We start from the raw sequence: 25,759 nt of genomic DNA on the forward strand, positions 1-25,759 counted from the left end.
TCCATTCATCCCTTGGCAGCAGACTTGGAACAGCTCTCTGGCTGGCCCAGGCTCTTTCCAGTCCCCTGGTCCTTCTGGCATGGATAGCTCCAAAAGAGTTTTTTTATCAAAGCCTAAAAGCTCTGCTGCTGGGTTACAGCCTGAATTACACCTCCCATTTCCTGCTATTAACTCCCAGATATTGAATCCATTAAGTTTATGTCCTTCAGTTTTTCTTTGAAATGGTATTTCTTGGCCTCACTTAAAGTCAATGCTGAAACATAAAGATGCAGAAATCATTAATGCTCATATCATTAAAGGCTCTAATTCTTGATAAAACCCCTTAAAGAAGGGTCATGTAACTACAATGATTTAATGTTCAAGTAAAACACTGCCTATGTTTTGGTTAGACTGACTGTGATAGATGAGCTTTCCAAGCACTCAAATCCTTCTTTAAAGCCCAAAATTTTGCATCTCCATAGCCATCAAAAGCCAAGACTCATTCACATATGTGTCACTGAATGCAATAACCACACATTCTCACAGAGATCATGCAAATGAAACCACACACAGCCCTTACATGCCAGAGCAAACTCACAGCAACCTGCTGTCAGTGAAAAAATACTTTCACACCCTTCCCCCCACAAGTTTCTGATTTCATCCTCAAAGAAATGCAGTAAAGGCATTGAGGAGATGATGTGGGGAACTAAAATTCTTAGCTCCAGTAGCTACTGAACACCTGTGTGTCAGTAGAGATAGAGGGTTTATCACACTGGAGAGTTTTTCTGGTGCTTCACCTTTGCCAACCACTCTGTGTTGTTCAGGTGGAAGCTGCCTGTGTGTTTCTCTCTCAGTCCCCAGGGACAAATGTCCTTATCACCTCTGCCTTTGCTATCAGCCCCCTCTGCTCCACAGGTACTCACTGCCCTTCTGCCTTTAGTCATTAGCCTCACTGAAACTGAACAAGCTGTGCATTTTGTGCTGCCAGAGAAGGAAGGGCTTGTGTGCTTGAAAGCTTGTCTGTTATTTCCAGCTAAACCAGCTGGTCTGCTAAAGGATGATTTCCTCTTCCTATGGCCCTGGCCCTACATAAGTGTGCCCATGGGCCAGTGCCACACTGTGCCACAGTGCCACAGGGTGTGGCATTGGTTCCTCTGCCCCCCTCAGTGAGCTCCACAGCGAGGTCTGGCTGTGACAGGGCAGTGCTCCCCTGCTGCTGCTGCACAGCACAGTGCCCACAGCCCCCAGGCTTCCTGTGGCTGCAGGTGTGGCGGTGAGCTCGATGCTAAAGCAGAACTTCTTCTCTCTCTGCAGGTCCATGTAAATTTGCTTCTGGTAGAAGCTCGGATGCAAGCCGAACTACTTTATGCTCTGAGAGCTATTACTCGCTATATGACCTGATGTCTCTGGCTGCCTGTCGACGTTGGAATGTTCTGCAGCTGCAGTATGGCAGAGGAAGATACGAAGCCTCAGGACCAACAGTAGCTATAAGTTAAGATGCCCATTGTGCCATAACTCCTTTAGTTTCAGCTATTTCCATGTTTGGAATATCATTGCTGCCGCTGGGCAGCGAACGCTTGGCAGTTGACAGACAGGGTTGTGCAGAAGTGCTGCCTGCTCATGGTATTTTGGCTTTAGACAGCCCGGGACATTCTCTGAACTTGTGGCAATATAGCAAACCATAGATACATAGATCTTGTGTTAAGGCAAATACTGCGGGAGTCAGAGTGTGAAAAGAACTGGGACTTGATGGCATTTGCTTTCCCTACGAGAATAATTCTAGAAAATCTTGATGCTGCTATTTGTGCAGGTGGAGTGAACAGACCCAGGCTGTTCCAGGTGAGCTAGAAGTGAAAGTGAGCACTGCTATTGTCTGAGCCTTTATTGTGTGTGGTTTCAAAAAAGCCTTGTTATTTAGATTCCCCATTTAATCAGAACTAAACCTCTTCTGTCCACACTGATAATTTGAAAGATAGCAGTCAATTTTCTCAACTAGTTTAGCCTTAAAAACAGGATGTTTGTTCAGCATTATTTCGTGAGCTCCAAAGTGCAATGGTCTTCCTATGGAAAGAAGGGGACTGGAGTCCTCAAAGCTTCTTAGAGATCTACCTACACAAAGTGTCAAGTAGCTTCTTGTCCTCCTTTTCATGGATGAACCAAGAAGGAGCTAGGAAAAGGTGTGGGAATGTTGTTCTAGACTGCCAAACAGTCCTACTGTATTACATGCCCAACGCTGGTCTTAATGATTTTTGCAGTTGCTTAAATAACTAGGCTAAAAAACATCTATTTTTAGTAAATCAAAACGTGATTAAAATGCTGACGTTTAATATACAGTGGTTTTGGAGAACACATGAATACTTTTGTATGAGTGTGAATTGCTTTTTAAATCTGTCAGTATTACTGGTATTTTTGAAATAAAGGTAACAACTTTTTCTCTTGGCGTTTTTGTGTGGTTTAACTTTAAGCTTCTGTTCTTACTGGGTGTGAGACCATTTAAAATGTTTGAAACAGTAACTGAGCAAACAGTTAAAATCATGAGCCATGAATTTTTTAACTGAGTCTGAAATGGTGGGAGGAAAAGTTTAAAAACAGAGCTAGAGCTTCACTAACTGTAGTGGGAACACCTCTTCTGTACTGCTGGTATTTTCACCCATTTGGACAAAGCTATCTCAGGCACAAGGTGTGATTCCTGGGGTGTCTGGTGCAGGGCCAGGAGTGGGACTCGATTATGCTGCCCAAGCCCATAAGCAGTCTAATTTCTGTCCCCTGGCCTGGATTTCAGCTCAGACTGGTTTCTTTTTCTACAGAACCTTCTGAGAACAGTTTTAAGTTTACAGTCCAAGAAGCTAAAATATCTAAAAAGATCTAGGGGAGAAAGATTAATAAACTGTCAAAAATTGTGACTAACAGGAAGCATCTGGTGCTTCCTCTTAACTGAAAATACAGGATTTTTGATGTTCCAAAAGCAGAGCAAAACTTTCCTGTCTTAAGGGCATTGTACAGCTGAGCTGGGCCTTTCCAGTCTGTGAACAGTTCCTGCAGCGCTTGAGTCTCCAGGTGCTTTCTGAGGTCAAAGGTAGACATGAATTTTTCCAAGAAACCTAAACTGGCCCTTTCCATCCTATGCTCTCCAGCCACATCCAAGTGCCCTCTCACTTTTCAAGCGGTAAACACTGCAGTGGATCTGTGTGTGAGTGGCTTCATCTGGTCACAGCTGCCATCAGAGCAGAAGCCACAACCTGCAGGCAATCCCAACTCCCAGCCCAGTACTCCTGGGCAGCTCCAGGAGAGCCCCAGCCTGTGGCTGTGGAGTGCAGCAGCCTCTCAGCTGTGGTGCTGGCAGCTCTCCCCAAGGGAGAACAGGAATGGGCTCCTGGACACCAGAGAGCTGCTGCACTGAGGCCTGTGGCAGAGATACCCAAATGGTATAAGAACAGACCTGAAATCCAGCATTCTGGGGCTGCTTCTTACTACTCACAGGTTTTTCTGCAGAGAAAGACAGAGGCTGGTATAGCTAGAAAGGAGGGGTGCTCAAGAGTCCTGTGCCACCCTCTCAATCCAGTTCCTGTGAATGTGCCTCTTCCTGTACAAAGGCCAGAGCTCACACATGGTGGCTGCCCCAGGATCCCCAGCTCTGCCCAGCTGCAGACACAGTACTTCAGGCTCCTGGTTACAGTTTGATTAGCAGTAGCTGACAGAATTAGTGTTGTATTTGAACAAATCTTAATTGCCCAAATACCACCTTGACTTGAGCCAGCCATCAGTATCAGCTGCCTTCTGACTGAGATTCAGCCCTTGTCAATTCTGATTAGTCCTCCTAACAGGGCTTAGCCACAGGGGCCTTTTCCAGTGCCCACACCCTGCCCTGCACAGCCGGATGTTTGCCTGCCTTGCTGTGACACAAATGCCAGGAACAAATGCCTCCAGCGTCTTCCCCACAGGGACTACTTACCCAGCATCCTTTCTTTAATACTCTCTCAAAGCAAATCCATTCTTTTCTCCCAGAAACAAATGGGACATTGAAACCATTTATCTTCCCTTCAACTTCAGCTAAAATTAAAATGGCAAAAGAAGGGATGATAATTGAGATATTTTTGAGCTGAGCAGAGCTGTTGTTGGAGCCAAACCACACGGAATGCCGAGCACTTCTCTCCTGTGGATCGGCCTCCGTGACAGAGGCCGCCATCACACAAGCTCCCAAAGCAGGGCTGAGCCTTGCTGGGCACAAGTAACACCTGAACAGCTGAGACACAAAGAATGGAGCAAATTTTATCACTTTCACTGAAGTTTTCTCCTCACCACTCCCAAAACCTGGACCATGAAATCTCCCTTTCCCTGCCCCATAAAAGCAGGGATCTAAACTAGGAAAGAAGTCTTGCTGCCCTTCTACCATGGTGCTACTTCCCAGCCTCTCTCTCCTCCCCTGGAAGCAGAGGTCTGGGCACTACCAAAGGCAGAGAGAGCAGTTCCACTGAGGGAGGAGCTATGAATCCCTGCCTCCCAACAAATTTCTCCAGCCTCTTCCAGCACCACCAGACTGGAGCTGCTCCTGCTGCAGGGCCCAGTGCGATGCTGCTGGCCCACAGGAGCAGGAGCCTGGCAGCTCCTGCCCAGCTGTTCATTCCCAGTAATCTGAGGTCAGCAAAGAGAGAAATGGGTCAGGGCTGTGCAGCTCCCTGTGGCCAACTGGGCTGTGAACGCTGGAGGCCGGCGATGCACCTGCTGCGCTAATCCATGGCCTACAGGAACTTTTACATGCTGGAAGGATGAAACTGAGCAATAAACAAGGCAGCAGCAGGCAGGGGGAACAGGGAGAAAGAGGGTTGTTATGGCCCCACAGATGGAGACACAGGTTCAGGGGAGACAGCTGGCCAAGAAGTCTGGGAAGTAGAGGCACTCAGGCAGCTCCTGGGAGTGTGGGACCAACTGAAAGAAGGTAAAATCTTCTCTGACATCAGGGATATGGGTGTTTTGCCTAAAGATGGGAAGTCCCAATTCAAGAAAGACCAGCACAGCTGGGCCTACATCCCACCAGCATCAAGGCAGCAGCTGGGTTAGCTGGGATACCCTAGACCCTACCCCCCAGTGTCAGAAGGAAAAGGGGGTGACTTTCCCTGACCACCAACAGTGTTCGATCTGAAGAGTGAAGCTCATGAAGGAGCACAGGACAATGCCCCAACAGCACCAGGTTACTCTGTCACAGAAGCTCCTTAAGGTAAAAGTGTGTCAAGGTCTGTAGGTGAGATGTGGCTCCTGTCACATAACACTCGTTTGCACAACATTTTTGATACCACAGAGGTCCAGGTACTCACTCATAACTTACTTTTTAAAAATTAGAAGTTCAGCAAGTATTTTTCCAGTGAAGAAACAATGCAATTACTAGACAAGTCACACTGAACAGCTGCTTCATCAGCTCAGGTATATTGTAAAAAATAATTACACATGCAAAGATTTCATACAAGCTCTTCAGAAGATAGCATCCAGTATATAAATGCCAGGCTTTTCTGACTTTTTTTAGAATAGTCATGCTCTCCAACAAGCTTACCACTGGCAATGTACAGGTATATTAGAAATATACAGAGTTTACCTGATAAAAACACCCCGACTGATTAAAATGGAGTGATAGACTCAGCTGGAAGAGTGATGGCTTTGAATTCTGTCAAGAAGTTTTGCTGCCACGGGTTTGAACTCTCTTTCCCAATATACTCTTTGGCAGTCCTTTATATCTTTGTCAAGGCTGCACTCCAACTCTACCTCTTCATCTGTAATCAAGGAAATACTATCATCAGTTTCAAATAAAAATACATTCAACTACATATTTTGTGACACATGCAGCTTACCAGCTGTGTATGCTGATGGCTTAAAAACAACTGCACTTGAGATAAGTTAAGCATCACTGTCTGAGGGTCTTAGATTTAATTGAAAATAAAGGATGGTAAGGTCAGTAGAAAAGTAAAAATGGTACTGCAAGTTCTTTTATTCTCACACCTCATGGGTGTCTCTGAGACAAAAACTGTCTCTGAGACTGATCATTTATTGTGACTGTCAGTCTGGAAAGCACCCAGGGTTTAATATTGCCCACAGCAATTTTGCTGAGGTAAGCAATCCATTAATCTACCTACAACTATGTTTTTCCTGTCCCAAATTGCTCTGCCAATCTGGAGACTCGTTCAAACTCTACCTACTCTCACACTGAAGGAACTTGAACCACACTGGTTATTGGATTTACTGATGCCCTCCCTTCCTCACAGATTTCAAAAATAAAACAACAGAACAGGACAGTCTTTATTAAAGACAATGTTAGGAATGAAAGGAAGTCATCAGTCATTTTTTCCCCTTCTATTTTGCTTAGCACTGGATATGACAAAGAGACAAACTCTTAGAGAAAATACAAATCAGTCTGCAACCAGAAGCATTCTCCTGAATCAGGAATCCACAAACACAACTGATAATGCTGAATGTCTTCACACAGTTTAACAGAAGGATATTTGACAGGATTTAGGCCACAAACAAACCTAATAAGAAGGTAGAATCCTGCTCCAAATGGGCAATACTTAATCCTTGGCCTACACTATGAAAAAGCACCAGATTCACAATGTGTTAAATAAATAACTCTTTAAGGGAGCTAATTGCACAGTCACAGCAGGTAAAAGCAACTTGGGGCTAAAGAGAAATTTCAGTTACCCACATTTTGAATCAAACTTTATGTAGAAAAGAGATGCTCCAACAGCAGTTACTCCCATCCAAAAGCATGCCAAGATGCCTGTGCAGATCAGATGGCCTGAGCTGAGACAGGTATGAAGGAGCAAAAGACATTCCTGTGTGTCATTTCCAGCTCACACAAAGCTACCAGCAACTGCAAACAAGTGGATCCTCTGCCACTACACTGCAACTACCAAAATTAAACAGAGGCTGATGGTGAGAAAGATTCCAAAAGGGGTTCTACGTAAGGAGATGACATTTAGAGTCTATCCATAATAAAATAAAGAGGAAAAGAACACCCATTCTTTCAAGAAAGATGTCATATCTCTGCAGGAAGAAAGCTTGTAATCAGAGATAAAATCCAGCCTCTGACATCAAATCTATATTTGATGATGTCACGGGATAATTAGGTTGGAAAAAACCTCTGGAGCAGAGTCACCAGCTTGCTCTAGTCTGTGTTGAGTACTGAACACCTTCTAGGGCAGCAGTCTGTTCCAGTGCTTAACTCCTGCTACAATGGAAATCTCTTTTCCTAATGCTTAATTGGAATTTTGTCTTATTGCAACCTGTGCCCATTAGCTCTTGTCCTGTCAATGGCACAGTAACCCAACATACCTAAAAATCAATCTCAGCAGCAGGGAAGCCAGAGACCCTGAAGAGGAAAATAAGGGATTATGGGATTTGTTTTCAAGGAGAATTGCCTTGCCTACTCCTGCTTTTTTCTACCCAAATTAACTCTGTTCAAACACAGACTGAGAGGCATTTCTCCCTTTTATTAGACAGCTGTGCTCCCCAGAAGTCGACTGAATATTTATGGAATCACTGAGGTCGAGAATTCCAGCCTACAAGAACAAGGGTCAGAAGCAGTTCAAAGCTGAAGTGTTGGACTGAAGCAGTAAATTTCCCAAAGCAGAACGTGAGTAACGCTGTGGATCAGCGAGGATCAGTGTTCCGCATGCAAGCTGTGCATCCTCAGATAATTTAATTTTCCCACGACTCTCCTCAAAAACCAGCAATATTGGGTCCTGGCCGAAGAGCATATGTTCTGGCTGCAAGCCCAGGAACAAGACAAACACAGTGGGCCTGCATACTGTGGGGGAAACTGGAGCCTGGAGTGCTGACTCCTGCAGTCTGCAAGGGCTGCCCATCCTTGAAACACCAGCAAGACAGGGGCTGGCAGCCCTGGAAGCTCTGTCATGTCAGGTAAGAGTTCACATGGACTGAGATTCCAAAATAACCTCCTGGAATTGATAGTGGAGGTAAAAGTCAGCATAAGAAAAAGTCTGGAGGGAGAGGGAGAAACTTTATTTTCAGTGAATGACCAAAGAGAAGAATGTTCCCAAGACAGAAGCTCATCTCCATTGCTGCCTGTGAGGGCCTGGGCCAAGGCAAAGCTGCTGCCAGGGGCCTGGGAACAGCAGCCTCCAGGAGCTCTGAGCCAGCAGAGTGACATGAAAGTCAAGCAGCTGAAAGAAGGTGAATGACAAGTGCCATTGGAAAGCAGGGCCACTGCATCCCAGGCTGCTGGGATCAGGCAGGGAGAAAGAAAAACAAATAGTGCCCTTTGTCCAGCCTTTCTCTTGGGCACAACATCTTTCCAGGCCACTTCCATTCCCTTTTGCTTCCTTGTATCTTTTGTCACCCTGTGCCAGATGGGGAAGGGAAAAATAAAGGGGAGGAGGCCAAGCACAGCAGGTGAAGAGAGGTGTCTGCTGTGCCATGCTCCACTTTTTCCGCTTCCTGAGGGTGTGCTGACGCTCAAGTACAGTTCATGGCTGTCAGCAGTTGCCTCCTGCTTCCTGAATGATAGAATCAGAGCAATGACGGTTCAAGGCTGTTACTGGACACAATGGGAGGAGGAAGATGCAACACAATATCAACCAGCTGCTATTACTAAGATTTGTTGGCTCTCTGCACACAGAGGAACCAGATCCAATGAATAAGATGTGCTTTTTCTACAGCTCCTCTTCATACTACAGTGTGAAGAATGACTGGCCTTCTGATTTAATTCTAACCTGTTCCTAATTAATTACCATTACAGCAGCATTGCAATCACAACTGTAACTGCAATCATTCCTGTAACTGCAATTGCAATTGTACACAAACTTCCAGCTGATGAAAGTTATACTGTTCACTGAGAGTTACAATTGCTATCCAGCCTGGATTTTGCAGTCAAATCAATTGCTTCAATAAGGAGTGTTAAATGCAGAGGAAAACATAAGCATGTACTTTCTAAAACAAAGATATATACCTCTCTATGTGTGCCAGAAAATTCAAGCATGATTGTGGCTGTAAAGTTTGCAGATCTCTTGCAGAATGTTGAAAAGTGCAGCAATAACCTTGAAACACTGCTATTTTCAGATAAATAGATGGAATTACTGCACACATTAAGATAAAGTCCATCATAGCAAGGAATGTAATACAAGGAAGTATTACAGCAGTGAATATCAGTAATTCTGCTGTAACTGGAAAAAAATCCTCACAAATCCACCCACTTTTCTGATTGTCTACAATGAAAGAGACTGTGAGATCTCACGTTCTGTCTGGGTCTGACAGTAAGTATACATCTTTAATCAATTTCCAATTAAAATCATATCACATATAGTTAGTTTCCTTCAATTTGATTTATATTTTAAAGATTTTTTAAAGATGATTGCAAGTGATCTACCCAAAATAAAATCATAAGCAAAGCAGTGCTCTAAAACTAAAGGAGGAATATTACATATACTGACTGCAGGACTATTACACAGCCACTGAACTATGTAAAATTTGAAGCAAAAGTAAATGCCCGAATGAAAAGATGCCACTGGGTAAGCAAATCAAGGTCTTTACATTAACCTTTCAGCCTTGTGAAGCAATGAGCACACCTTTCCTGGCCTTAGGGAACAGATGAGAAATTGTCAGGATGTTGTCCTTGCCCACAAGGAAACCATGGAGAGACAAGAAAGGTGGGCAGGCAGGAAAGTCAGCCCGCTGCACCCCAGAAACGGCACAATCCCCAGGGAGCCCAGCGTGTGCTGCACAGGGACCACTGTGCTGCTGCACAGCCCACGCTGGCCAGCCACTGAAAGCTGCAGCACAGACTTCCCACCCAAACTAATCCTGCATTGATTTTGCTCCTTCTGTGTCTTTTATTGAGGAAAAGAGCCCAAGGCTGGGAGTCTCACCCAGAAGTGCTGTGAGCAGCATCAGCAGGGTGTTGGTGTTCCCTCCGAAGCAGGAGGCCGTGCTCGCCGTGTTCTCACTGTAGTTCCACAGGGTTTTGCAGATCAAACATGAGAGCTGCCAGTCTGCTGGCCCAAAGTCTTGTAAGCAGTCAATCAACCTGTTGGTACCAAACAAAACCAGTGCTTTGTTCCATGGAATTTACTCCTGAGCTCTTGAAAATCTGGCAGTCTAGAAATGTAAGCAAGCTCCGTGGAAGTTTGCAGGAAAATTCTATGTTAATAAACATCAGATGCTACTTTCTTCCTCAGTAACTTCCCCCTTTTTATTAAGTGTAGTTCCCCAAGCATGTGGACATGCCTTTTGTCTACACATGTGTGTGCCTGCCTGCAGGCTGCCCATCCTCCATAACTTTCTAACCCAAATGACCAATTTCACTCACATACTTTGCAAATGTAACCATTTCAAAGACACTAAAATTCCATCAAATTTCATTACAGTATGTGACTGTCCCAAATCTGTGACTACCACTAAAGCAGAGATTGCAAACCAAGCCAAACTTTATCAGGCACCAATGATTCATCTGGAAAAGGTGGTGGGGAATGCAGAAAAAGCTTCAGTCAGAATATCCATCTTACTACACATCAGATCATCTCACCAAAAAAACAAATCCAAAGGAATCTGCTGTTTCCATGATCAAAGAATTACCTTTCACAGTCAGTGAAGCCTCACAATTTTGCCGATCTCACCCATTCTTGCATCTCCTCTCAGAAATGCCTGTTTTACTAAGGTGTCCCTTAAGTGAGAGTAATCTTTCACTGCTGTTCTCTTCTGCAGCCTTAGGAACCCCTCCTTCCCTCACTTCTCCACTTCACAGAGAGATTTATAATCTGCTGAATAGTAAAGGATAACTACTATATTCAGGTATGGCTGGAAATATCAGTCATTGAAGACCACCCAAAAAGAGGTTTGCTTTTTTCCTCCTCTCTGAAGGCAGTCATTGTGGAAAAACAGGAGGCATCTAATGAATAGCCAAAAAAACTTGCCCTAATTTTTTTAAAATGTAACTCTCTGAAAAGACTAATTCCCTATTTTCTTTGGGCAACTATATAGTGGTACAATAACCTCAGTTCCAAAAAATTAGAGCTGCTTTGGCACTGTCAGGATGATCTCCTTAACAATCACTTCCAAATTCTCTAGATTCATTCCAGGCTGTTTTCTGTTCCTTCCCTCACAAATTTTCAGACACAGTATAGAAAATTCTGAATTTATATGGCTCTATAGGCTAGAGAATATTCTATATTATAGAAATTTCTCACATTTATTATTCAATTTGCCAGCAACTTCTTTTTATGCTCCTTTTCCAGCTTTATATTGTAAGTTAACTAGAATGTGGGAAGGAAGGATGAGAAGACTATGCATTGTTTACAGTGTATAAAAAAGTAATTATATGATGTATGAACAGGAAAGCATTTCAAAGTCAGGCATATTGTTTCATAACTGTGGGCTGTACCAACTGCTTTACAAGCACAGGAACATGATCTTTCATGTTGCTCCAATTAAGCTGGATCCGCTATTATCTGAACATCAAAGCCACAAGTGTTGCATCCACGGTGCTTTTTCAAGGTCTAATATCCCTCACAATGTTACAGTGCCTTTAACTTGGAAGTCCCAGAGAAAGGAGACCCAGGAGCTGCTCCCTGCAGAGCTTGGCTACATCAGGTAGTTTTCCCTACAGAACCAAGTGGTTACAAAAATTGCAAGGGACCATCTGGTTTGTAATTTCCTGAAGTACCTTCACACCTGCCTCAGATGCACACTGACCCTGCTGTTCACTGTAGCCCACCTAGGACCCAGTTAAGCCAAGCTCAAGCAGCTGCTGCAAAGCCAGGCTTTAGTTGCTTTCTTCTATGGTACTCTCTGCTGTGTAGATCACAGAGGGTGTTTGGGAGACTTTTCTGTAGGGTTTGGCTCTTATGAAAGGCTGGTTCTCAAAGAACTTTAGATACTAAGTATCTACTATGCTGGCATCTTTATTACAAGCTACTGGCCCCAGAAAAAAAAATCCAATTAAAACTTTTTGGCCAAACTACTCAAAATTACTTTTTTCAAGCACAATCAGGAACTTACTTTCCAATTCCTCCTTCTTCCATGAGAAAAGCTCGTTTGTTCTCATCTACTGTGAGATTGAGCAGAACTCCACAGGCAGGAAAACAGACCTCTCGGTCCTTGGAATCCAGCAAAGCAATCACAAACTTGTATACTGGATTGTAAAAAGGAAACAATATTACCAGGAAGATGGATTTACCATACAAGTGGCATTACAACACATTATTAGAAAGCAGTCAAATGCAGGATACCCTATCCAAAAATTCACCCTTGTAGCATATTACTGTGACATTTGTAGAGGAGGCACAGGACAGAGCATCATGCTCAACACCAGTTCCTTCAAAACAACAAACCAGAAATTCTAGTAATAAAAATACACCAAAGAAATGTGGAAATCCCATCAGAAGTTGACCAAACTGAATTGAAGCTTATTTCTTAAAAGTATCACCTCCCTTTCCATCCCAGAGTCAGCAGAAACTGCAAGGATTTGGCATCTGGCACTCAGAGGGGGAAGTTCTTTCCCCTTTGAGTGCAGGGTTGTCCCAGACTGCACCAAGTCCAGCCTGGGGCTCCAGTGGGAGCAGCATCCACAGCACCTGCTGGCACTGACTGTGGAGCTGTGCAGCCAGCCCAGCCAGGAAGTGGGAGCTGGGCTGGCCTCTCTGAGAGGAAGCCTCTCTGCAATTCCTGAGCTTGGCACACCAACACCACTGTCTCTCCAGCTGGAAAACTTAGTCCTTTGACTGAGACTGTTCACCAGGAACCAGCTCCTAAGAGTCACTTCTCCCTTCATTTATGGTGATGTGCCACCCTTGGAATAAAAAATTGCATATTGTGACATGATCACCTCACTTTCAGCAGCAAGAGGCAGAGGAAAAAAAAATTTACAATGAAGTGGTGTCTAAGCTGATGACACACCTTCTGTGGATAGCAAGGAGTTGCCATTTTCCCCAAAGCTCTTCAGATACACAAAGCAAAAGAACTTGAGAAGACTTGTACCCTACTTCACCCCGAGGCAAACAGGAGGTCTTTGCTGAGGCAGTCAAATCCAAGCCACATGTTACAAACTGCTAACAAGCTGTCAACTGTGGGAATCAAGAATCTGAGATTATGAACCTAAATGAGATTTTAATTGGATTTTAATTTTATATCATATCACTACTAACCTGCAGGATCTGAAAAGCTATTTGAGTAAAGGGAAATTTCAAATTTGAAACTTCAGGAAAAACAGAATTTTTGTAATATGTACCTTTGTGAAAGTAGCCTGGCATATTTTTCCTACTCCAATATTTCCATTTAAATGAAACTGAAATGAAATGGTATTTATAATGACTATTATTGGATTCTAATGTTTGCCTAATTTGCAAAACATCAGGGAAGATTGATTCTACCCTTTAACTGAGACAGCTTATTAACAACTTTTTCTTTTTAGAACCGTGGACATTCAAAAATAGAACTCCTACAAATGCAAAAGTAACTCACTCTTTTTCTGCATGATGAAGTCACGGATCTCATGATGCTGGGAAAGATTGCCAAAGACTCTGACAGCCTCCACAACTGCATCCATATTGTCACTCATTAACAGCTTTAAAAGCACTGTTGGTTTGCAGAGAAATTAAATAAAAATGATAAATCACAAATATATGGCTCTTTTTCATCAATGAATATCAGAATGCAAACAGCAACAGCTATAAATGTAAAAAATGGGAGCAGTTGTCTGTCTGTCTGTCTGGTGGCAGCAAAGGGGTTGAGCTGATGGTAGAACAAGAACAAAATCGCGTATGGCTTCAAAGATAAAACAAAGAGCTCCAATATGGGACTAAGTGCAAAGGAACAAGTGAGGAGTTATAGAGACAGTCTAAGCACAGTTGTAATAAGGGGAGCCAGTTTTGCTATGCAGTTTTGAGTGGGCTCATGAAAATCCAGGAAGACATAATTAAAAAAATTAATATAATATAACAATGTAATATATAATTGATTTAGATCCTGAACAGATGGTCTTATGGTGGGATGAAATTATTTTCTCATTAGCTCTGTTTTCTCTCAGTGCTGCTATAACAAGCAAGTGTTCTCTCAACAGCTACTTAATATTGTCCCAATCTGATGCATTCACTTCCTTGCTGCTTTTCTGCTTAGCAGTTTCACATATGATCAGTGTGTGCTTCAGCAGCAGGAATGAGACCTTCAGCACTTCCTAGGAAGAGCTACAATCATGGAAGATTTCTGTGCATGGCAGAGAGTGATGTTACCAAAGTTACATTTATCAGTCTTCTGTGAATACAAAGCAAAACACTTAAATCAGTCCATCACACCAAGGACTCAAATAAGTCAACCCTTAGCCCTTCATATGACAGAAGAGAGAAAGAAATATAGAAAGGAGGTTGGCTTTGTCCTCATTACTTCTGCCTCTGGATGTTGCAATGCTGAACACATCTTGAATTTGTCTTAAAAAGACATCTGAAGGGATTTTGTCCACCACTCATATCAAACAGGAAGCATTCTCAAAATGCCTGCAGGAGCAGAAAGCCTGCTGGTCTTGCATCAAAAGGTTTCCTTTTTCCTCAGTTCAGGAAGGTGATGGGACTGGCTCCACATGCCAACACACAGGACAGGAGTAATTTGTTTTCAACCAGCAACAAGAGGCAGCTGGCTTACAGGTGATAAAATGAGTTGTGACAGAACAGCAGAAATGTCACCTACAGAGAATATGATGTCTACCAGTCCAGGCACTGGGCTGACAGCCAGGATATTTTTTCCTATTCCTCATTCTACCTGTTGTGTGAACTTCAGGTTCTGTCTCTCCCCAATGTCTGGTCTATTGAGACAGAGAGATGTGCAAGACACAACCTCTCTATCTTTTGTACAACATTAACACAATAGTCTCAGAAGTCAGTGCAGTTCCTACACATAACTGATTATTGACCACCATATCAAGAGAGGACAGAATCACTCAATATAATATTGCCAATGGATTTACAAGCCAGAAACGAACACAAATCTGATTTTACAGGTATAGAAAGTAAGTTTTTATCAAGAAGAAAAAACCCTCTTGCCATACTGTGATTAGAAGAAAAAAGCAACATGATTATTTTGGCTCAGGTATATGGATTTTGAACAAATCTGGCAAAAACTGCTGAACAGAAAACAATACAGCAAATTCCTTTGTGGAGGAAAAGAAGGGGTTTTGTGAACAACCCAACTATTTTCATATAAGTCATAGTGTTTTCAAGAAAATGGGAAATCATTATTGAAAGACTTTAGCCCTATGAGCTTTATACTCCTGCAAGATAATGCCACAAAATGTTATGCGTCTTTCTGTTGTGTCAAAATATTTCTGCTTTCAAAAAGCTGTACAAAAAGTACTCATTTAAAAGTCCTTACTTTCAGCAATGTGTAGCTGCTTCTCCTGAACTGCAGAATTCTCCACTTGGTAGTAGGACAAATTGTTGATTGCTGTTGCAGCATTGATGACCAACTCTTCACAATCATCGACTGACTTGTATTCTGAGAGTAAAAAAGCCCCAAAACATATGCATATGTAGATAAACACACACATGTGTCTAATTTTGCAGTGCATTAGATCCCAGAAGCAAAGTGAATAATAGTTTATGTGGCCACTACTACGGTCAAACCTTCTGTTGTTGAGTAACATGGCAGAAGCTAACAGGAACACCTGATCCAAGAATGGCAATACAAAACCATTCTTCCCCATTATTAATTTAGAGAAATCATTGTGACTCAGGCAAAATAGTTTAAAATTTAGTTAGTTAAGACATTCTACAAATCCTCTTCGCTGTTTTAAGATGGCACTGAGGAGAGTCCACATGTAGAAACAGGGCTGTGTGATAGACATGGAGAAAAATTGGTTAAAAACCCCTTCAACAATATTTGAAAGACTTTTCTCTCAGATTTCCTGACAGAATGTTAACATGTAAAAAAGTCTGAAAGACTTTTCTGTCCGAGGTCCCTGGCCTCAGAAGCCAAGAGTGAAGGAAATAAAAGAGGGGTAAGTTCATAGGGAGACAGAACATTTTGTAGTAAACTGACTGATAAAGTGCTCAAGAAGAGGAGAGGGTAGCAGAGAGAAGCTCTGAAGGTCAAAAGCACTTACAAAATCATTAAGACAGTTTCAACCCATGAGACAGAACCAAGTTGTGCATCTGACTTGTCTCATCCCTCATGACTGCTAAGACAGTGTACAATCAGGTTGATTACCTTAACATAATATTTAATGTTCTCATTACACAGTAAAATATACTGAGCTGTTTAACATGTATCTTGTCACAGTTAAACTCTGTTATGGGCCAAACAGACCAGCCCTAGTCTGTAATTAGATTTACAAGGGGATCAGTAAGTGGTAAAGGAACTGCAGTCCTAATCCTCCATTTAGAGGGAGACACTCTTCCATCTGAAAGAGATAAAAGGTTGGAAGACTGAAAAAGAAGGAAAAAAGTAAGAGAAAAATCTTTAAAGAAGCTGAAAGTTATGGGTGCAGAGAACAGGAACAATCCAAAACAGTCACAAAAAATACAAACCTTTAAAAAAAAACCAAACCACCACCAAACACATATATAGAACTTGATAAGAACAAACTTTCCTTATGTATTAACTCTCAGTGAGATGTGTTTAAAATAAAATTTGTTTTCTTATCATTAATGATCCTATCTGCAAATCTGATCACTGAATTAAAGACTTCTACAACATCTTTCCCCAGATACTGAAAAGTCAGTACCAAAGTAGCAATGCTTCTCAAACAGGCCTCCTACATAAAACAGTTTATGAATGTCAGCCAATTGACTGTGGGGTTTCTTTGCAATGGAAAGTCTTAAACTCTCCTTACAGGCTGAACAAACATAACAAGTACAACATAAATGTTATTACCTAGTATTGTAACAAGTAATCCTACAAGAGGATGGGCAGCTGCCAGAGCTGCACCTACTCTAGGGTGAATGGAGAGGTTGGCCAGCACTCTGATCAGTTTTATCAGAACATCTTCTGCTTCTGAAGGATACTTTGGTTGGTTTTTTCCTTTTCTATCATGGTGCCATGTCAGTGCATTCAAATCAAGTTCATAGTAGGTTTGGAATAATGATGTCAAGGTGTTAACACTTTCTTTTTCTTTAAAAAATTGCTCCCGGGACTGGTCATTCCTTGCTGTTAAATTCCCAAGAATGAAGATGATACGGATAACCAAATCCTGTAACAAAATAAATAAACAAACCATGTTACATGGACAACATCAGAAGGTGGCACCTGCTTAAAAAGAACATAATACTTATTTGCTTCCCAATTCAGATAACAGCACATCCAGAACAACTGAAGGAATGCCAAACACACTAGCTAGAAATAATTTTTTATGCTACCAATTTTCAAAATTTGATTTACAGAAGAAATCAAAAACATCTGACAGAACTAGATACCACTGAAGTAATTACTAATGCAATATACTTAGTAAAGGTCATCTATTTTTACCAAGCCCAGAGTAATCTTAAAACATCTTAAAACCACACTTTATATAACCGGACTAATCAGAAAAATCAGCAGAATTTACTAATCTTTCAAGTAAGAAAGTGTCAGCTGTGACAGGAAGAGACCACAACCTTTCCTTTTCTAGGCCTGGTAACCATTTTAGAAGTTAAACTCCTTCCCCTTGATTTGTTACTGTTAAATCCAAATTAGATTTTATTCATTTTGTTGTTCATTCTAACTGCTTACAGATAGCTGACTTATTTGTTCCTAATTTTTACCAGAAATACAATTTAAATTCACTGGTCTGTCATTCCTCAATTCCTTCTCTCTCCTTTTAAAAACAGGCACCCTACAATCTTGCAATTCTTCATAACTTTTCAAGAATCCCAGAGACTTGGATCCCCTTTTAAACACCAAAAGGAAAATTGCATCAGCTGGTTTGATGACATTTAATATGCTTCAGTTTGTTTTTTAGTGACAAAAGACTCCAGGCTAAAGCAGAGATTATTCATTTGGTCATACATAACCATTTCAGAAAAAGAAGAAGAAAAAAAAAAAGGCATTTCACACTTAACTATCCACAGTACCTGCCAGTAATGCTCACCTTCTTCTGAACACCAGAGAAATTATTTCCTTGTTGTCGTCTCAATTTACTATAAAAAGTTTTGTTTCTTTTTATGTCCCTTGTAGTTGCACCTCACATTGTGTTCTGCTGGGGTTTTTTTTTCTGATTTTATATGCTCTTCCTACCTTTTTACTTTTATCATTGCTGAATGAGACCTACTTTCTATTTTTGTAAGGTATCTTGAGATCTCATGATTTAAGCAAGTTGCTCTCCTAAAGCACTTTCTAGCCTGACCTTCATTTTGTACATACTGAGATACAACCTTTTAGTGGCAAGACTAGAGGATCCTAACTGAATGGCAATTCAACGACATCCCTGCCTGGTTATTACCCACCAGTATGTGACAAGAAAAAAAATTCTGAAAATCTAAAGTAACTCAAGTTTAAACTACTTCAAACATTTCCCTCTGTCACTTGCATCAAAATCTACTCATTTAAGAAGAGTCTGTAGCTTTAGCTTAATGGTGCAGGTAAAGTAACAGCATTTCTTCAAGTACAAGAGAAACATCTGCTTTTAGCTGCTAACCTGCTGTACTTGCACTAACCTAGAATTTTACTGAACAATTATTCCACTGGTTTTGTTCAAATATCATAATTATATTTACACATATTCTAACCCTCCCTGGTATTAGCAACATAAGTTAACCAGGCTCAGTCCAACTTGTTAAACAAGCTAATACTGAAGTATAAAAGATGTTTAGGCAGCAACTCCTCCTTTGATACCTGCCTTCATCAGTAAGTTTCAGGTCCTAAGCCTCTGCCACAAGACACTGGCAATAACATCCTCTCAGGAAGATGACTGCTATGCCTGAACATGAGAAGCAGCAGTCTCCTATGTAAGGAAATGGTTTTCACATTCATGTATTTAATAAATCACTCTGTAGGACCCACTTCCACTTTTTTTTTTTAAACTAGGCATCACATTTTTTGTTAGGCTCTAAATGTCATCACAGCAATTTTTTATTAATATTCTTAATGACTAACCACTAAGAGCTTTCACCTTTGCTGGCACAACACCCAACTCACAAAGGCTGTAAAAATTTGAAGCAAACAACAGATGAATCAGAAGAGAGAACTGAAAAAAGCAGGCAATCTAGTTTGACTCGTTTATATTGACTTTCTAATTTTGGTCAAAATGGTATCAGCCCAGCAACAGCTCTGCCCAATCAGGAAAGAGACAAACAGGTACCACACAGCAATCAACTGATATTTTGAGAAGTGTGATCTCAGCTGTGCTTTCCACCTACAGCCCAGCAAAACAAACTTATAAAATACTTCTTTTTTAGCTAAGCACATCCGGCTTTAATAGAATAGTACCAAAGTTGCATTATCTTTCAGTGAAAACTTAACAAGCAAGGACAAAAAGGAAAGCAGTACAACTTCTCCTGAGTAGTACAATGCTCAAAGATTTGTATTATTTTTGGCTATATTTCTTTAAATGCTCATGGATAAGGACTGCAAGAGTAAGAAGCACCATCTTAGAATGGCTGTGTAAAAAGATACATGCAGAACTACACGGTATTTTGAAACTGCTTGCAAGACTAAACCTGTACAAGGCCCATGGGCCTTTCTGTAGCAAAAAATCAATATAATAAATGAGATTACTGTTCATTTCCACATGTTTGGAGTATTAACTACATATGGAATTTCAGACATTTTTTCACACTTACAGAAAAATTACATTTAACAGATCAATTTCTATCATATGGAAGTTTAAACATGTATTGCACTAAAGACAAACTAGATTAAAGATAGGAATTACACTCAGTTATTTCATCTTTTTACAGTGAGGCATTCATGTGAGACATGATGAACACAGAGTGTACTTAAACCTGAGTGGAAGGCTATATACGAGAGCACACAGCTTCACCTACATAAATAAATTTGAACAAACAAATCAAGAAAAGCTTGAGAAGATCTTTTTATTTGCTTCATATCTGTGAAGAAACTGTGATATTTTGGGTTTCGAGGTGGTAATGGCACTACATACTCCTTCAACATTTAACTCTTATTCTTCTGGCAACTGACACATAAACACTAGATCATGATGGATATGAAAGGTTTTTTTGCTTATCTACTTCTAAAACTCTCTTCCTTGCCCTGCCCTAGCAGCAAAGGTACTCCATGGACCTGCTGAGTCACAGAACCTGACATCAGTTTATCTTGGCAATAAAGTACACCTGCCTTCAGTGTAAACATGATGAGCACAGGTACAGACTGTACAGGCATCTTATCAGGAAGGAAGGAAAGCAAATCAGGTCAGTAGTTTCTAACTAGAACAAGATCAACAAGGAAGGACAGTCTAATCTAGAACCTGTGAATGCTGGCCAAGTACCTGCTGTTACTTTATCTGGGCCTTCAGAATGAGGGGGATAGTACAAAACAAAAGGTCAGATGCCAGCAGCTGAGTTCCTATTGAATCATCAGCTGCAAATGAAATCTGCTTTCCATGTTACCCAAATTTCAGTGGAGTTAGTCAAAATTCTACACCTGCCCTGATTCTCATTCAAATCTAATTTACACTTCACTTCCAAATTTGTATTTCTGCTTTATTATGCACCTTGGAAAGAAAACTTGGGAGTTTAATAGTCTACTTATATGCAAAATTACTGTAGGTATACTAACCCAGAGCTAATCTCTTCCAAATACAGTAAATATTCATCTTGAAGTGACATTCTAGCTGGAAAAATTTCTGTTCAACCACAGAAAACAGCTGTCACGATATGAAACTCAATTTAAAGAATAAAAAAAGGGGTAGAGGGCAGTGGTGCAGAACACACTGGAAGTATCAAAAACAAATAGAGAACCTCCTGACTAAGTAATGTGAAATAAGGAGCAGAGAGAAGTTTTGCAACAGGGACAGCAGGGAGTACCTTGTCAGTAAAGAGACCCTCCTTCCCCCCCAAATATTAATGCATTTGAGGAGAAGGAGAGACCATTAGTAAAATGCAATTATACTGTATCCACACCATAGGACCCTACTCAGTAATTTCTACATCCCAAAATCTGATCTGTTCAGCTAAACTTTTCAGAAAAGGGTTCATCTGCACTTAGTGAATTTCAGCTATCAAGAACTTGTGCTTAGAACTTGTCCATTTTGTTTGTGGACACCTGGGAAAGGAAAAGAAGAAAAGCAAGCACACTGTTACCAGAACAATCTTTGATGAAAAGCTGTGTAGGTTCTCTAAAAAAAACAGTATTTCAGAAATTAACTTAATAAAAAAAAAGTTGAAAACCATATCCTCCATGGTATTGCTCCAATGACTGCTGATCTCTCTTGTTAAAACGTTTATTCTTATTACTACTTTAAATTCATTTATTCTTATTACTACTTTAAATTTGAACAACTTTAGCCCCTATTTCTTATCAGCGCTTTTGTTTTCCTGGATTAAAGACTGGTCTTCTAACAGAAATGTTTTCCTTGTACAGATTCTATTAATAGGCAGCTTGCTAATGGTCTGACCTTTGCCATGGATAATTTCCTTGGGGCATTTTAACTCTAGTAATTCTTGTAGCTTTTTTTTAGAGGTGCTCCCAAGCTTTCAGCATCGTTTAGAGAAGTTAAATCAAAAACTACAATAACATATTTTCATAGCAGTGTGTCTCACCAAGCAGTACTATTATTATTGTTGTTATTGTTATTATTGATATTTTATTGTTTATCTATCTAGTAATTACATACACTCACTTGTATCTTTTGATACACCAGAACAGCAGGTTTCTACATGATGCATGCCAACTGGTTCATTACAAACTTTGAACACCGCATTTCTGACAATTTTACATTCAGTGTACAGATCAAATATTCTGCACTTTTCTTAACATTTTTGCTTTTTCTTTCAGCCAAAACCCCAAAAAACAAAACAACAAAAACAAAACAAAACCAAAAAACCCAAAAAACCAAATAAACAAAACAAAAAAAACCCCCCAAAAAACAACAAAAAAAAACAAACCCAAAAACCCCCAAAAAACTAAAGCTTTAGGAAGATGCACATACACTTTTCAGCTCAGCACACTGTCAGAAATCATACTGTAGGGAAAGAGTGACCTTCTGTTATTCACCTTTATCAGCAGGGAAATTCCTTCAGAGTTGTCAGAATATCTATCCTAGAATTGCTACTTCCTTCTTGGAAATAGAAGCAAATTCAGAGAGAATGATTGATCAGTTACGAATATGCAAGTGCACATACAAAATACTGGAGAAGAATCTTGTATTTTTTTGTTCTTTAATGATCAATTACATTACTGATCAATTTCCTTTTTAAAATTGTCCTAGGCATTATTACAATGTTGGGCTACACTGAGGAGGAATCCAACTGAAAATATGTACTAGTACATGTAGGAGAAAAGAACCACATTATCAATGGAAGGTCTTTGTAGGGTTACCTTGACAAGCATTTCAGGACAAGCAGTGGCATAAACAGCACTCAATCTCCTTTCCATACAGAGTTTCTTTCTTCTCCCACACTGCTGCCTGTATTTGGGATCAAGGAAGCATTTGTATGGCTGTTCAACAAACTAGACAGGAAAGCAATGCAGATAATAACCAGGAAAGGACTGGGGTTCTTTTTTTCAGCTTCATGGTTATTGGAAGCTGGGTCAGTTCTCTGACACGATGTACGGTGCTGTCACACAAACAGCTGTCCTCAGCCCAAATGAGGGATGACACAGAGAAAAAGTGAGTAACCAAAACACAAAGAACACTTGGGACAGCACTGGATAACCATTTATTCAGAAGCAAGCAGTAGACACAGGAACACACCAGTGCCCCCAGTACAACATTAATAAAAAAGCCCTTTGGAATCTCAGAAGAGTGCGATGGCACTGAACAGAGCATCAGTAACACTCTCAAAGTATTTAAAAGGCAAATGTGTACCTGACTAAACACAGGTGCAGCACTACACTATGTAAGGAAGAGCCTGAGGTTGCTTTTGGGCACTACATGACTTATGTTCTATGACTGACTGAAACAGACAGATGGTGGGTTCCTGGAGCTCATCACAGAGTTATCCATAAAGCAGCCAAAACACCAGCCAGGAAGAGCAGGCATCACCACTTGCAGATAAGCCTTTGCCTAATCAATAAAGCCAGAAACACAGTGGGAAAATTCCCTGCAGTTAGAGGCCTCACCTGTGACAACCTTCCCCACAGCAGCACTCCCAAGAGCAAAAAGGACATTCAACAGCCCTGAAACAAGGTTTTTTCTTTGGGGGAGACAAGAGCAAGTCTCACATGCAAAAGCCTGCTGGCTCACAGAAGACAATAAGCTGATTTGGGAGCTGCTAACTGGTAGATGCATTTGGGAAGGAAGCTGGGCACCCAGGCATTTATCAGTGAACCTGATAAATGTGGACAAGTCCTTACAGAGGATGACAAGGCAACATCTCTTAATTCAATAAATTGTTTCTGACAAACTGATTGCTAAATCAGCCAGGTAAAGCAGTGTGCAAATTATAATTGAAAATAAGTGCAGTTCTTCTAGCTGATGCAAGAGATGCAAAAATAATAACAAATCTTTTCAAATGTATCAGGACTGGGAAGTTTGCCAGAATCTGAAGAACTAATTGATGATCAGGATAAAATAGGAGCACTGAGAGAAGAAAATGTAATTGCAGAGAAGCTAAATGAGTACTTTGCATTGATTCATGCCCACTCTAGAAGCAACTGGGAGATCTCAATGAGACAGCATTCTCCAGGGAAGGCTCATCAGAGCCATCTGTCCAAAACTGAAGCAATCACAAATAACTTTAAGGAACAAACTGACAAAACAAAGAGTAACCAATCACTAGGACTTGATAATTATCCAACAGTTCTAAAAGAACTAATTAATTAAATAGCTTAATTACTAACAGCACTATAGCACTATGCAACCTCCTACAACTGTAACAAACATGAAAAGATTCCAAGTGAGAATAAAGTCTGGTGTCTGGACCAGATAAATTAGAAGAGACCACAAAAAAAAAAAAGAACAAAAAAATGAGTGGACACAATCAGCTTTAAGACTTCTCATTTCTTATATATGCATTTACTGAGCTCTTTGAAGGGATTAACAAACATGCATAAAAAAGACCCATCTGATATCACCCATGTGACTTTCCAGGAGACTTTTAACAAAGTCACTCACCAAAATCCTAGTGAAACTAAGGAGTCATTCTGTAAGGGAGAATGTCCTGGTATGGATAAATGATTAGAGGATGTTAAGAGTAAATTGGCAGTTTCTGCAGTGGTGGAAGATGACCAGTGGAATTCCCAAGGTTTTGTTCTGGGATCTGTTGTATTCAATTTGTCCATAAAAACAGAAAATGGGCAGCAGCAGTGATATGGAAGAATGTACTGATTTCACCATGATATTCAAAGTACATAAGATGAAGGTTGACTGAAAAGCTGAAAAAGAATTGTAGTCAGTTGGTAATAAAATGGCAGATGAAATTTAAATGCATTAATTTACACATTAAAGGATCTATGGAAAAGAACAAGGCAAACATACCTTTCTGTATAAAATTACAGCCTTTAAACCAACCATATCCACCTACAGAGCAATCTCAATGACAGAGTTTAATGACCACAGATCAAGAAAGTAAATAAAGTATTGGGAATTATTGGGAAATAAATTTAGGCTGGCACATATATCTATGATATAGCCACATCTTAAGTGCTGTGTTCTGGTTTCCTCCTTTCAAAAAATGAGACAGGAATCAGGATTGGAGAAATGTTATGAGAAAAGCAACGTGGATACACCATGGCATGGAACAGTCTCTCTATCAAAAAGGGCTATGTAAGCAAGGATTCCTCAGCATGGAAAAGAGGTAACTTGAAGAGAGTAGGTTAAACACTTAGAAAATCGAGGGAGGTGTGAAAGGAACAGTGGGCTTCACCACATTTGCAATACAAGAACCAGAAGGCATCAAATAAACACAGTAAAGGCAAAATTCAAAATAGGCAAAAGGAATTGTTTGCTATGCAATTCCTTGTCAATGGATCTATAACACATTAAAAGTTTATATGGGGTAGGAGAGAGACTGTAGAATTTCATTTCAGCTGAGGTTTATTTCATACACAGCTGGCTGAGGGTGTTTCCAAACTGGAAAGAGTTGGGGGTTTGGTAAGTACACACAGGAAGTATCATAAAAGCCTGCTCCATTTTTACTGTTCTCCAGACATCTGAATCTCACCATTGCTGAGTATCAAGAGCAGACTGGATGAACTGCTCATGTGATCCAATGTAATTATCATTTTGCTGAATAGGCAATTACTACATCCAGTGATGTCAGATTCTTAAAAAAATGCTTCCCAATTTCAAAATTAGGAACACTAAAGTGTAAGGGGATCTTTCTATACAACAGGCATAAGATTGCTCCTATACAAATTTTGGTATCACACCCTGTGTTTGTGCTCTTAGGATTGAAAACAGACTCCTAACTGATAAAACATTACACAGAAGCTGGCAGGGCCCCAAAATGTCACCTAAGCTCAGGTAGTGCCTGACTTATTGACAGAAGCTACTGTCCTATTTAGGCAATGTCTCTGTTCCAAAAGCACAGCCTGCTTGTGACTTGTGACATTAACCACAGCTTGAGAAAGTCACTCTTGATGCAGTTTATCTGGAAAGCTCAGAGATGATAATGATGTGGGGAAGTGGAACAGAACCCTGCTAGAAGATCTCTTGAGATGGGCAAAAGTTACAATGCTGACTAGAAGCAGAATCATTCAA

General features: G+C 40.7%; 2 protein-coding genes across 5 annotated transcripts in view; one reads left to right on the forward strand and one right to left on the reverse strand.

Moving 5' to 3' along the window:
• SESN1 (sestrin 1) overlaps positions 1-2,411 on the forward strand; it is a 78,233-nt gene extending 75,822 nt beyond the window's left edge. For all 3 annotated transcript variants that reach the window (XM_066547127.1, XM_066547128.1, XM_066547129.1), the window contains one exon: positions 1,294-2,411. In XM_066547127.1, coding sequence (XP_066403224.1) covers positions 1,294-1,380 — 87 coding nt within the window. In that variant the 3' untranslated portion in view covers positions 1,381-2,411. The remainder of the gene's footprint in view (positions 1-1,293) is intronic.
• ARMC2 (armadillo repeat containing 2) overlaps positions 1-25,759 on the reverse strand; it is a 70,336-nt gene that overhangs the window by 2,763 nt on the left and 41,814 nt on the right. For both annotated transcript variants that reach the window (XM_066547126.1, XM_066547125.1), the window contains exons 14-19: positions 16,837-17,152; positions 15,337-15,459; positions 13,438-13,551; positions 11,977-12,109; positions 9,849-10,006; positions 5,567-5,741 (exon numbers count right to left, since the gene is read on the reverse strand). In XM_066547126.1, the coding sequence (XP_066403223.1) occupies positions 5,608-5,741; positions 9,849-10,006; positions 11,977-12,109; positions 13,438-13,551; positions 15,337-15,459; positions 16,837-17,152 (978 nt within the window). In that variant the 3' untranslated portion in view covers positions 5,567-5,607. The remainder of the gene's footprint in view (positions 1-5,566; positions 5,742-9,848; positions 10,007-11,976; positions 12,110-13,437; positions 13,552-15,336; positions 15,460-16,836; positions 17,153-25,759) is intronic.

Source organism: Molothrus aeneus, chromosome 3 (assembly GCF_037042795.1).
Source record: "Molothrus aeneus isolate 106 chromosome 3, BPBGC_Maene_1.0, whole genome shotgun sequence".
Lineage (NCBI taxonomy): Eukaryota > Metazoa > Chordata > Aves > Passeriformes > Icteridae > Molothrus > Molothrus aeneus.